The sequence below is a fragment of the Bombus fervidus genome, chromosome 14 (genome assembly GCF_041682495.2).
Source record: "Bombus fervidus isolate BK054 chromosome 14, iyBomFerv1, whole genome shotgun sequence".
NCBI classification, from domain to species: domain Eukaryota; kingdom Metazoa; phylum Arthropoda; class Insecta; order Hymenoptera; family Apidae; genus Bombus; species Bombus fervidus.
In genome coordinates, this window is record NC_091530.1 from 9,175,308 (window position 1) to 9,189,350 (window position 14,043).

Consider the following 14,043-nt stretch of genomic DNA (forward strand, 5'->3'; position numbering starts at 1 on the left):
AAATTTAAAGTTGCAAAAATATTTACGAATTAATTAAATTGATCGAAAACAAGAGAATGAAATTATGTTTTGCGAATGGTAATTCACGTACAATCGAGAGATCAGTGTAGAAAGCACATTTTCTAGTTTTAAAGCAGTTTTTAGAGAGTAAAATAGAAATCTTCTAATTTCTAAAATTCTACAGTTGAGATAAAACTTACGTCAGTGTGGGTAATGCCATATTTATGTTCTGTAACATTAGGTAGTAAAGTTTTTCCATTAAATGTCCAGGAGAATCGCGGCAAAGGGGAACCTCGAGCTTTGCAGTACAAATGCACGTTTATCCCTTTATTTGCTGCTGCTCTTCTCGTCAACGGTGTGTTCATCATTTGTGGTTTAACTGTATCAATATATTATTTTATTAAAAAAAAAGACAAATATTCCAATCGAAAGTTATTATCGACGATCAAGTTGTACGTACAGTTTGTAACGAAAAGTATAGGTTCGGAGGTAACGTTTCCGATTCCATTGTTAACTTTGCACTGATATTCTCCGACGTCTTCCTGATCAGGGTTTTCGATGTGGAGATAAGAAGTTTTGTTGATAAAAGAGGTAGAATATCGACCAGAGAGCTCCGAGTTGGAGCCAACTTTCTGCCATGTGACATACTCGTCTCCTATGGGGCTGCCATCCACTTCGCAGAACAATTTCGCTTCGATTCCAGGAGGATACACTATTCCCGACGTCGAGGTGCGTTTAATTTTTGCAGAGTCTGGGAAACGCACGGCGCACACGGAAATATTAATTTCTCCAGCGACGAAATACGATCGTTTAAACGTTTAAAGATACAAATAACATGTAACTGCGGTGATCATCATATTGTTGTAAAATTTCAGAATTTTGAAATGCAAAAATTTGTAAATCTTTCAATTTTAAATTCTACAAATATTATATCTAGCGTCGTTTGATCATTCGAAATGAAACTTACATTGAACAGTTAAGTTCAATTGATAAAACGTCGTTCCCTCCTCGTTAGTTGCTTCACAAATATAAGTTCCAGCATCGTGACGATCCAGTTTAGTGATATTTAAGGTAGAAGCGCGAACAGATATCCTTCTGCTATTGCTGACCAATGGTAAACCATCCCTAGTCCACGTGTATCTTATCTCATTAGGATTTCCCATAGCAGAAACAGAAATCACGAAAGGTTCGGCCTCCATTCCAATCAATTCGTAAGGTTCGATCGAGGAGAATATCGGCTTGTCTATAACAAACGGTTAAAACTACACTCTCCGTCTACGATTATTTAACTTGGATACGTCAAAAACATAAAAGAACAGCCGACCTTAATTCATAAAGGCTATCATAGGTGAAAGTTCACCTCGAACAATAATTTTCTTATTTTCCGTCTATCATCGAATAATAATGAAACAAATGTACTTATCTCACTTTATTCGTTTCTAAAATAAAAGGAATTCACCAGGTGAAATTTCAGCCATGATACAATTAATATGATTTCCTTTGATGATAGCTTTTAACTCTGGCCACTCACACTTTTCTAACGTTCAAAAATGCTTCTTGTTTCAATTTCATGTCAAATATTTCGTCGAAGTATTAAAAATCTTTTCTCTTCGCTCAAACGAGAGCAACACCGAAACATAAAAGTTTGAGAATCACAGCAGCGTTAAGCGTCGACAAAACGAAAATATTCACATATTCTTGTCTCTCCAACAAACGCATCGGACAACAAAAAAATCGACGACTCTAGAATCATCTTTCGATATTTTCATCCAAAAGTTCCCTAGAGCAAAGCATTCCGGTACTCTAGGAGTACTTTATGAAATATTTTCAACTTTCTTTTTGCGACTGTCATAAACTGTATACACCGCGATACATCGACCATATAGCGTGAAGTATGAAATATTCATTCGAATATCGTTCTGGCTATCATGTCGATGTCCCGCTGATTTTCATCGTTGACGCACTCTTGGCTCGCTGTATAATACTTACACAATACGTCGAGAGTGGTGGCATCGTGAATAGACCTGTCCATTTGATTGTTTCTCGCCTGACACGTGTACACCTCTCCGTTCATTTCTTCTGTAACGTCCAACGTGAGCTCAACGAACGACAGAAATCCACCGTGTAAGCCGGGCTTAGTGCCATTTTTGGTGCCCTGCACGGGGATACCGCCCTTCCACCACGACATCTCCGCTGCTGGATTACTGCTGCTCGATTCGCAAATGATACGGCCCTCTTGGCCCGCGTGCAGATTCTGCGGCTCGCGGCTGATCTTCACTTTCTCAGGCGGAACTAAAGCAAAAAACAATGGTAATTTCAGGTCAATTGCTTGGAAGGAATTGCCACGCTGCTTGTCGGTCCCAAATAAACTTATTCGAAGATCAGGCATGGAGAAGAGCAGGGTAGGCTAATTTATGAGGTATTAAAGATAGCAATGACGAGGTTTTGGGGGAGTTGGCAAACACAAGATTTGCGAAATACGATTGATTCGAGGGCTTTGAAACTTTAGGGAAGATTTTAAGATTTAGAGTACAGGGGCAGGAAGATTTTTTAGAGTCTAGGGTGTATAGGGTGGAACAGTAGAAAGTTATTTTGTGAGCTTTTCTGCACAATAATTTGTCGAATAATAATATTAGCAAAAGTTGTAAGTTATCAGATTTTTTTCTTTATTTCCATTATTAAGAGGCGAATTTTTGTTTATTAAATAGAATATAGTAAGGTATTATGTTATACATGTAGCGTAGTATATCTTACAGTTCACTTTGAGGACGAGCATTTTGAGGAGAGGAATTTCTGTTGCGGAATTCGCTGCTTCGCATCGTATGCGGGCGTTATTGTCGGATGCGTTTACGAGTATCGTTAGCTCGCTGGAAACCGCGTGATCTCGCGTTCTCGTGGTTCCCTGTATCTAAAACAGAAAGTATATGGATAAATAAATGCACTTGCTTGTGCCTTACGCTTTTATTCGTCTCGTCTCTTTGCAGGAAAAATTATAGTCCCTTTCATGCGTGTTGCTTGAAATTGGTAAAGATAATCGGGCAATACCGCTATTATCGTCAGATCTGGTTTTTATCTTAAAACAAAATCGTAAAATATGACGTTTATATTTTATGTTTGAAATATTAGTAGTTTTTAATTTCATTCGAATGAAATTTCGTAAGTAAGTTATCCTATAAAATTTCCATTAAAAAGTACAATAAATCTAACGCATGAGGCAAGTATAAAACGATCGAATAAAGTGCATTAAAATCGAATAACGAATCAGATTAAAAGGTGATAACTTCGCTTACGAATATGACAGGAATTTAATTAAAATTTCCAGTTTCGTTCATTCCGATCGACCGTATTTACTCGTTCTTCTCCAACGCCATTAAGCCGCTCATCAGCATTGACTAAAAAATCTCAATTTCACGACGAAACAGTCCACTCACCTTTTTATCATTTTTGTACCAACTCAACGTGGCGAGTGGATTTCCGGAAGTGGCGGTGCACATCAATCTGAGCACTGTGCCAGCGTCGATCGTCGTCCCTTCTTCGTAACCCGTGATGACAAGCCTCGACGGTGGATCTGTCGCAAAACAAATAAACCAACGCTCGTATTTCCATTTTAGTATCGAACAATATACAATATCGTGACATCTATCCACGAAGCTCTAAGACACTCTAATTGGCCAACAAAACGCATCACGAGACAAGATTGTTACGCTTGGGATTTAACAGAGGAACTTCATCACGAATCTGGATGTCCCTTGAACTAAGACGAAATTAATTGTGTCTGCAAGTTCGTATTACACGGATAGGTATCGGGATTCATGTCCGAACGCAACTGTTCTCGATCCACTTGCTCATAGATCCCGGATAAACTGACAAGACACGCGAAGTCTCGGCTAGGTTGCGGATTAGTTTCATATTAATCTCGTTGTCTAAGACCAGACTGTATTCCTGGGATTATATTTACATTGCAGTCATTCGTCTAATTGTCTATCGTCTGCTTTATCAAATTGCGTTACTCACAAATCACGGTTATGGTGTGCGTTCTGACGACGTTTTCGGTCAGCTTGACATTGGACGCGTCGCATATCACCACGATATTGCGGCTCGTGCGATTTATGTTGAAAGTTACGTTCGAGGTAGTGATCCAGCCGCCTTGAGGAGCTGGCTCGGTTCTAGAGGCGTTGCTTTCGAAATTGTGACCGTCCACGGTCCATTTGATATCTGCTGGAGGATTCGAGTTCTCCGTGGTGCAGGTGATCACCACTTGTTCGTCCGCCTTTGCTTCCGTGGGCCCCGTGATCGTCACTCCGGATGGCGCGACTGAGGAAAAAAAAAACAATAGTTTCAGTGGTTAGTGATTTAAAGCCCTGGATGTGAAACGAGTGCGAATCACGAGCTATCAGGGTGGAAGCTGGTTAAAGTTATAGCGTTTCGATTTCGTTGTTGTTCGTTGAAGTGTATATGGTATACTCAACTGTGAGTATCGGCTTTCTTTCGCACGATGATCTTATTTTAACTATTTTTATGTTTCTCTCTGGTCATCCTAAGACGAGGAGAAAATTTCTATTCTATTTGTTTAATGTAACGAATAATTAACCGCACTGTTAATTAATGCTACGTTATCAGAATTTTAGGACATATTTTTCCACATCCTTTCCACAACGTATAATACCAAGACATTGAAATATGAAAATACCGCTTGTCGTAATAATTATATTTTTAACTAGAACTAACCGGACTTTTCCATCTTTAGCTATTTGATATTGAAATATTTCTTTTTACCTACAAGATGACATTAAAATCAAAGAATGCGTAAAAAGGTATCTACCATGTCTTTTTCCTGTTATCTTCATATACAATAACTATTCTCTCAACATAAAAGAAAAATTCTGATAATCGAAAATTACGGTCCTCCGAGTACTTACAAAGCACAGTGAGATCCGCGTGCACCTTCATAGGCTCCACGCTCATAATGTTGGACACCTCGCATCTGTACCTCGCGTTATTGTCTTGAGCCTTCGCGATGAGCGATAACACGCTTTCAGAAAAGCTACCCTCGGTTCGATACACGGTCCTAACCTGTTCGTTGTTTCTGTACCAGACGATCTGCGCGGGCGGATTTCCGCCTCGAGATCGACAGGTTAGCTCCAATTGTTGTCCACGTTTCACAGTCTCTCCCTCGGTGTATCCTTCGATAACCGGCACGCCGGGAGGATCTGTAAAATGATGCGATCATGCAACTTCCGATTTGGACAGGGACATTGAACATGAACAGGGATCTTCGTTGTTTTAGTAATGGAAAAAGTTTCTCAATAAAAGTTGGCCGGAAGCTGTGAGTAGAACCGCGCGACGCGTGAAATTAACACCCTATGACGGCTGTGATGGTCGTTCGATGGATTCGTTCGACGTAACGCGTTACGTTGGTACCTATACCGGATATAATTGTAATTATCACCGGTATAATTTCGTTGTAATTTTAGTAATTAATGGTCGGGCAAATGCTCGATAAACCGTTCGGGTGACGCACGTCCCGTGATCGATGCAATTTAGATGATTGGTAATTAACTAATTCGTCGGGGCACTTGTTCAGGTGGTTTGGCCTGCATTATCGTTGTTTGGTGTTATTTGCTACGTGATCGTGCTTCAAGATTTAGAAATACTAACGATAATTGTCTTTGAAAATTGAAATATTTGACGAAACACGAGGGTTTCGTGAAATGCGATACAAGTAAAAAAATGTATAATTCGCATAAAGTGAAGTTTCAATGAAAAGCTCTGTGTGCTTGCAAATGTTAAAGTACAGTGGTATATGTACGAATTTGTAAAGACTTGGTGTTGCATGCTACTTTTGAGATTTACAAATAATAATGGTAATAATCGTAGCATGGGAATATTGGAAAATTGTACTTACAAAAGACGGAGAGCTTAATGGTTTCCCTTAAGGGCATGTCGATAGGTATGGCAGGATGATTTGCTTCGCACGTATAATCCATATCATTGTCGTCAGCGGTTGGTACAATGACGATGGAACCATGAGTGTCGTATTTGAGCAATTCCTTCTTGTTTTCACCAGGCTTCTGTACTTCTTTGTCTAGAACAGCAGATAAACCATAATTTTGTATTTAATTTGAAGATACATATAATAAATTGTACTATATACACGTAGTATCTGTTTCATCTTAGAAAGATCGATTAAAGCTAATTTTCAGATTAATTGGAGTAAATACTTCCTAGTTGTCGATTATGGGATTTTTTAAATACTTAGAATTTTATTTATAGAAAACGCTTATATTTCTTAGAAACTTGATTTATTAATTATAGAATTTACCTCTTCAGATTTTATTTAACGTTCTACGGCAGATAATAAAATGATGAAATAGTCTCTATATTCAGAAAACGTACGTGTAAAATGTGTAGGTAAAAGAGAAGATAGAAAGATCAAGAATAAAATAAATAGAGCAAAAAGGAGAAAAAGCGATTCGCCTTTTTCGTAACTCACGTATTTCACCGTCTCGCGGCTCGATTTTCTCAGGCTTTCCCTTTTACTAGGTCCAAATGCGAACTCTTATCCGTCTCTCACAAACACGCGGACACACATACACGTTTCCATAAAACTAAGTAGATCCTCTTAAAGCTTACCCTAAAGATACTATAGATTAAGAAAACTCTAAATTAAATTTATTTCTATAGGATCACACACTTTAAAGTCTTCTTCCTTCTAAGGCTGTAACATGGATCATCCCCGTAACGAATTTCACGATAATACGTGAGTGTTACTTAGTAAAACGCATAGGAAAAGAAGAACACTCGTTCGTTCATATTTTATGATAAAGTTTCTTGTGTTTCTAGCCGTGGAAATTATTTTCTCTAAAGCAAATTTATTTCTACGTAATAGATCGATATTATGAATTAGATTTATTCAATAATACGTTTCATAGTAATTATTATATCGTTAGTAATTATTATTATTCGACTTGAGAAAAGAGAAGTCTCGTTCGACCTCTCTTTACAACGTTTTATCGATAACAGTAGAATGTGAAAATACTCGAAGTTGAAAAATATTTCTTCCGAAGCGAAATCTTCTCTTTTGATGAAAATATATTAATAAGGAAGACAAGAGAGAAATAAAGATATAGAAATATTTTATAAGAAAAGAACGTTCGAAGAATTATAGTTTATTACAGAAATTTTACAAAACCCCCAAAGTGTATCTCATAGCTTTAATTCCCAAACTGGTTGCTTTTAGTTGCAATTCTGTTTACACGAAATTCTTAGCATTTAATCGTCTCAATATGGTTACGTTACAATGTTCTACCAGCGGCTGTAGCTAGACTTTCTCGTCGATAAGATTTTTCGTCATCACAAGTCGATAAGAATGAATGAAAAGCGAATATCGGCTAACAGAGTTCGCAATAACGGGATTACAACGATGTAAAAGCAAAACCTTCTCTTAAAGATACTCGATACTCGCGACATTGCGTTTCAACAATATTTACTCGGCTTACGCTCTTGATTGTTCTTGAGACACCTGTTAAAATCATCGTGAAATAAGACCGGACAGGCTTTTACCCGAAGCAGCAACACCTGTTCGTTTCCAGAAGTCGCAACTTCCGCAACGCAGCTATTAAGCGCAACACGCGAGAATGCGGCTACGATAAGCGATTTTTTCCTGTCTCTCGTCTAATTCCATACTTGTCAAGTATTTCAATAATCAACGAGTTATACACGAGTTTCACCTTATTTGTTCCAATTTTTTTATTCCATAACTTCGATCGATATTTATCGAATATTCGCGAGGATCCGCGTTTACAAATTACTCGAACTGGTGAAACGCGATGCATATATATGAAATTTAATCAACACACAGCGAGAATTTCAATTACACGACGTTGCACGTGGCTACATGTAAATTTCTATAATACTTCGTTAAGTATTAATTATTTCTGGTTGTTTGTTACTCGTAATGGATAAAGGAAGAAGCGTTTTGCTTGTTAGAAACAACGGTTATAGATGAAAAAAAATTGATGTTTCTATGTTTGCAAGTGTGAGTGTATGTAAGAAGATTATAGGGGAGACTGAAAATGTTCGGAGGATGTTATATGCCGTGCATTAAGGATCTCGGAACGTTCGCTTCGGAATGTACATTAATTATTTTACTAAGCACTTGACACCCCAAGTCGTCTATCCCGTATTAATTAAATTTAATGATATCGCTGTTTGGTTAACTGATACCTGTCGTCGGTGATGTACTTAGAGAGATATGAAAATTACTGTCGACTATTTTCGATATTAATTAAACGATTGTCATGGAGTCTGTTTTTGATGTTAATTATACGACTGTTTCATTGGCTAATGGATATCACTCGCAGCATAAATTATTTCTTTTACAAAATTCACTGTGGCGATTCATTTTACTCGTCGAGAATGTACTCGGAACTCGCAATATCTTTCCTGAAAATAATTAATCAAGAAAATAAATAACACAGCTGACAACTAGATAATTATAAAATATTAATCAGAAGTCCATTAGAGTTCTATTACAATTATTATATATCGTTATGTTAAATAGATCAGGTTCCCTTTGTTACTGAATTACTTTTCCACATTAATTTCAAATATATATATAAATTTTACATTTGTTATACGTAAATTTGTTATTTTATATTTAAATAGATTTTGAATAGTAGAAGAGAACTGCGATACGAATTATTGATTTTAACGAAATATATATAATTCTCATTTATTTCTCCAAATTGTAATTTCAGTTTCGTATATTTAGTTACAATTTTTACAATAGAGATCCAATAGAGTTAATTGAGGTACAGTAATTTAACAAAGGAAATAGATGCAACAAGGATGCAATTAACGAAAGACGTCTATTGACTTCGAAAACGATGAGTTTCGTAACTCACGACGAACGATGGAACGTGTGCGAACGACAGCGAGAATTTGCGTGGATACAGTTAGAAGTAGAGTAACTCACGGGACTTAGTTGTAAACTAGTCGTAAACCACTGAAATTTTAGTCCAAAGTGTGAAATCCGACTGGGTGACGAGCATGCACGAGTCTGCCCCAAGAGTTCTCGTCGTTCCTTTCCGGGTGCTAAAGATGTTCGAATTTCCGGACGAAACAGAAACGACTCATTGATTACGAATCAATTTACAAGATACGTATTATTTGAACGAAAGAGATAAATATTAAAATTTATGAAATGTTAAAGATATTTATAGTAAATTACTTTGATATATTTCATAACCAACTGGAATACTTTCTGATGGAAAAGGTGTTTCCAGTGATTTATTTAAATTTGAACGTATCAAATTGTACAGAAAATATGCAAATATATATAAAATATCCAAAGTAATGGGATATCCTTCTAATATTTAGCGACGAAAAGGATGTCTCTTCGGTCAAATTTATAAAAATATGAATTTTTTATAATATTATATAAATTTGTTATATTTTATATAATTATAGAAATATATTACGCTACGTTGTTCAGACTTATAAAATTATACAAATTCTAAAACATTTGATTTTGTTTTCGTTTGTAATTTTTTCTTGACCGGAAAGGATTTTATTGTATTTTTCACTGGTTTCTTTAATTCTTCGTTAATTTTAGAACTCATGAACTTTAATTTAAGGAGACGACTCTACAGTAAGTTCAGCCGTATTTTAACAGGGTTTTCCAAGAGAAGAAAATTCCAAATGAAATACATTGGTAACTCTTTCGAAAACCTAAGAATAAATTCAATTTCCACATTTTTTTTCCATCAACCAAAGGTACACGAAACGACCGTGCCGTATGATTTTTCATTTTCTATTCGTGTTGATTTTTAATTTTTCAAGGAACTCCAATCTCCCAGTCCTGACAGGATTTTCAGCCATCGGCCAATTCTTTTTTAAACGAAAATTATTTTTCTCGTTCTAACGGGACAAAATAATTTCCCTTGGTTATAAAATATAACAAAGATTTACTTAAAATTTATCGTTTGATAAAATTTCGGATTCTTAATAAATCTTCTACGTAATCACCCTTTTATGCTGAAACGTTGATAAAAATTGCTATCGTTAAGCTGAATCTCTAAATTATTACGTGCTGTTACAATATCCATTTTTTTATACATATATCGTAGAATTAAATGCATACAAAAAATACCAGTTTCCTTGATATTCTTTATTTATTTTAATAAATGAAAAAATTGTTTAAAGATTCAACTATTCTTTGAATATTTTATCACAAAATGTCTATGCCTCGTATATTTGTTATAAATATCGTATGTTCGTGCTATCAAACTCTTAAATCATATAAAATATTAACTCTCAAATAGGGGGTTGTTTAACGTTAATTTCATTTGTATTTTATGTTTGAGGTAACACGAGTCAATAATAATTACTATATCAAGCATAAAATACAAATTAAAATGAAATAATCAAACCAAACTTGATTTCCTATGAATTACCTACGACCCAACAATATCAATTAACACCTATAGCTATTTTACGCTTCATCTGTAGTAATTCCTCAGATTCTTTCGCTAGACACACACATACACACTATGAAATATTTTCTTTTCTTTTATATTTCTTAAAATTATATAATCCTGAATCCTGGAAATATATTTCATGCTAATTCTGCATCATGTTGCAAGACACTGAAGTATTGCAGTATTATGTCATTACTACCTAATGACAAAATCCGCAATCACTTAGTTGTCAACCCAATAGATACATATTTTCCATTACTACATCATTTCAAGCTACAGAGGTATTTCAACGAAAGGAGTCGATAATTTTTGAACGACTGTAGTATGGCCAGCTAATACGCGGCCATAAACGTAATCAATTTCCCTACTATCAAGGCGAGGTGGAAGAGACAGAAGACATAACGGAAGAGCTAGAAGCAACAAGACGGAACGTCAGGGACGAAACATTATGCTCGCCGTAAGCTTGAAGGAAGGGAAGAAAAAAGAAGGAGCAAGTCGAATTGATATTAATAAGTCCCTTTTAAGATCGCACCGGAGCTATGTCGTATTCTGGAATCAACGTCGCTCTGCCGTTAATAAATAATCTGGAACGTGCATTTTCTTCGTGTGCTCTAGCCAGTTTCTCCTCTACACCTCCTCTTTCCCTCGTACAATCTTATTACTGATTAAAACGATCAAAGAGGAAACACGTCCTTTTCCTTTTCTCAAGGATTGATTCGTCGACGAACGCGTAACGACGCTAAACGGGGCGACGAGGGTGAACGAGGAAACGGAAGAGCAGAGAAACGATCGCAATTAATATCGTCGTCGCGGACCAGCCAGTAGAGTGGCCTTTATCGTTGCAGCCAGGCGAATTACGAACGAAAAATCTTCACGCAGCCTGTACGGCCGTAGATAAAACTTTCAAGCTGCTGGAACAAGTACTGCAAACCATAGTTACGACCCTAGGGATCATGAAACGTTAACTATGTTGGAGCAGCACGAAAAGAACGGGAATGTGCAGGGGTGCAAGAGGGGCGGATAGCCAAAGGGGTGGTGGTGGAAGAGAGGAAGAGGCAGGGGTGGAACGAGTGGAAGTGCATTGTTGGAAAGGATATAATGGAGCAACTAAGACACTCTATTAAGTTATCCTCTGGTGTGCTTTTAAAAAACACTAGGTAGAAGAATGGCGCAGCTCCGTTTAAATATTAAACCAAGCCCGGAAAAATGATTTGAACTGCGCCAAGGAACGGAAAGCAACTGCTGATATCTTTTACGCTAACGTTCCCGACGATATACGGGGTAAGTGTGCGTCTAGAACGATACCTGTAGTTCGAGCGATTACGCGTTGCAATTTGTCCGAGGCTTTCGAGGATACGTTTATGGCGTCTATTTTTAGCTATTTCTTTCACGTTGGTGGATAGTTGGGTTTATGTTTGTCGAGCGCGTGGCAAAGCAGCATGCGGTACTCTCAATTAGACTGTCGATTTCTATGTATCGCGATTTAACACGCGTTATGATATTTAACGGGCGATACAGAAAATTGCAATTGTAAAATTTGAAATTTCGATACACGACGGTTTAGAGGAATGTTATGGACACGTTGTTTTCAAAGTAGGGACACGTAGGGTCCAAATTCAGAATGGAGCTTAAGGCCGCCGTCTACTTTCCCGAATTAAGGGCAATGCGAGGAATTTAGAACGTCGGCTGAAATAAAAAAAGCACTCGTTAAGCTTCTCGTATTACCAGCTTTATCACAGCCTGCCAAGAGGCATCCTTCGCAAGAAGGAACCGCGAAAGTGTCTTTTCCAACTTTTGCAGGGCCACGTTATAAGCGCTCCAATTATTACCTCTAACATCTTCGGTTCTAACAAACTTCAAACTTTCTTCAGATCATCATATCATTCAATAAATTCGGTCAGCTTGCCTGTGAATTTGTATCCTAATGAAACTTGAATCATCTCGAAACCATCATTCAAAACCATATGTTCACATTTATCTTCCAATCTTATTAATTATATCAATTTCCCCTGATAAAATCCTAAAAATACGAATTTTCTCGGATCATCGAATGAATTTATTCGGATAGTGTCTAAGAAAGGGAATTTTTGATTCGAATAAAATTTAAATCTTCTTCAAAGCCACACGCATCAATTTACTTCCCTGTCTTATCTGTTTCCCCTGACAAGATCCTAAAAACAGAAATTTACTGGAATCATCCACGGAATTTATGCAAACTGGCTACGAAAGAGAATCTTAAATCCTGTACGAGAAAAAAAGGGCCTGGCGTAGGAAGTGGAAAAAGTTTTCGAACGTTCGGGACGAGTGAGTGCGGGGACGACGTGGTTTTCCGTGCAGAAAACGTCTGGTTCCCGTTGAAAGGACGTAACAAGTGGAGGAGGGAAAACGGACGATGACACGGATCTTTTGGCCCGCAGGACATGTTCGTGTTCTTTGACAAATCCGGCAAAGCGAGTGGTCACTTTGACAAAAAATGTCCGAGGGAAGTGGAAGGGAAACTTTAAACGGCGTTTTCAAAGCTCGGCGTACGCGACGGTTCGCGACCTGAATTTCCTTCAGCCTTTTGTTCTGCTCGCGCGGATTCTCGTTCTACTGGTATTTGTTGCGAACGCAAAAATACGCGAAACACGGTCACTTCCTTTTTCGTCATAGACTGCTTGCGACGAAAATTTCCGTTTTTTGGCTTTGTCGTTACGTCTTTTCTATATGTGGACTATATGGTGAAGTCTTTTAGCTTTTGTTTAAGCTGCGTTTATGGCACCCTTCTGGTATTTTCTTCTCGTTCTAGCTCACTCGCAACGTAAGCAAACTGCGTTAATAGTCGCGAGATGGATGATAGGTTACCTTTTTCCTTTCAGCTGTTTCTTCGCTCTTCGAAGGCAGCTAGATAACGTAATCGCATCGTTCTATGGCTTTTGTAATTATTTCGCAACGTAGACAGCGTTTTGCGACGCTTTAAACGAATTGTTAAATGTCGCGAGTAAGTAAATTCATCTATATAGATCTTCACATCGAATTATCGCGTTAAATGTCTTCTAAGAGAAAGCGTATTTTTAATCATAGTGTGACGAACGATATAAAAGATATTTATTATAAAAAAGAAAACAGTCGTCAACTGATTATCCCTTCGAACTGCTTTCTCAGCTTCTTCTCATTAGCCTTAGAAACCATCATATTTAACCCACTTATCTACATTAACAAAACATTACCTTTCCCAAAAATGCTCTCACGTCAACTCGACTGGAAATTAAATTTACACCATCAAACGCTTCATCGATAGTTCATTACCTAGTCCCCATGTCGAACCACAGCTCTCACCAATTTAATTCTCAACCACCTTATCCAATATCCGATATTTATTCTATCCAATTCTGTGTTTGCACGCTGTTCTCGCTGTTATTCGGCCGCGTTATAAACAGATCTTTAGGGTTGATTAAACGAAGACAAGGGTGCAGCAAGGGATGCTCGAAGGATTTAAATAAAGATAACGAGTGGCTTGGCTGCATCCGAGAGCCTGTGGCCGGTCTGTTCCATATTCATTAATTATTACATAAAATCGTCG

The 14,043-nt window shown here is 37.3% G+C and overlaps 1 protein-coding gene across 6 annotated transcripts in view; it reads right to left on the bottom strand.

Annotated features, from left to right (window-relative positions):
• Window positions 1-14,043, bottom strand: part of Sns (sticks and stones) — a 479,087-nt gene that overhangs the window by 12,360 nt on the left and 452,684 nt on the right. For all 6 annotated transcript variants that reach the window (XR_011801606.1, XM_072016811.1, XM_072016812.1 and 3 more), the window contains exons 5-13: window positions 5,906-6,085; window positions 4,920-5,210; window positions 4,015-4,314; window positions 3,432-3,568; window positions 2,755-2,908; window positions 1,990-2,292; window positions 968-1,243; window positions 461-751; window positions 201-379 (exon numbers count right to left, since the gene is read on the bottom strand). Coding sequence is in view for 5 of the 6 variants with exons in the window: in XM_072016811.1 (XP_071872912.1) it covers window positions 201-379; window positions 461-751; window positions 968-1,243; window positions 1,990-2,292; window positions 2,755-2,908; window positions 3,432-3,568; window positions 4,015-4,314; window positions 4,920-5,210; window positions 5,906-6,085 (2,111 nt within the window). In the remaining variant the exon portion in view is untranslated. The remainder of the gene's footprint in view (window positions 1-200; window positions 380-460; window positions 752-967; window positions 1,244-1,989; window positions 2,293-2,754; window positions 2,909-3,431; window positions 3,569-4,014; window positions 4,315-4,919; window positions 5,211-5,905; window positions 6,086-14,043) is intronic.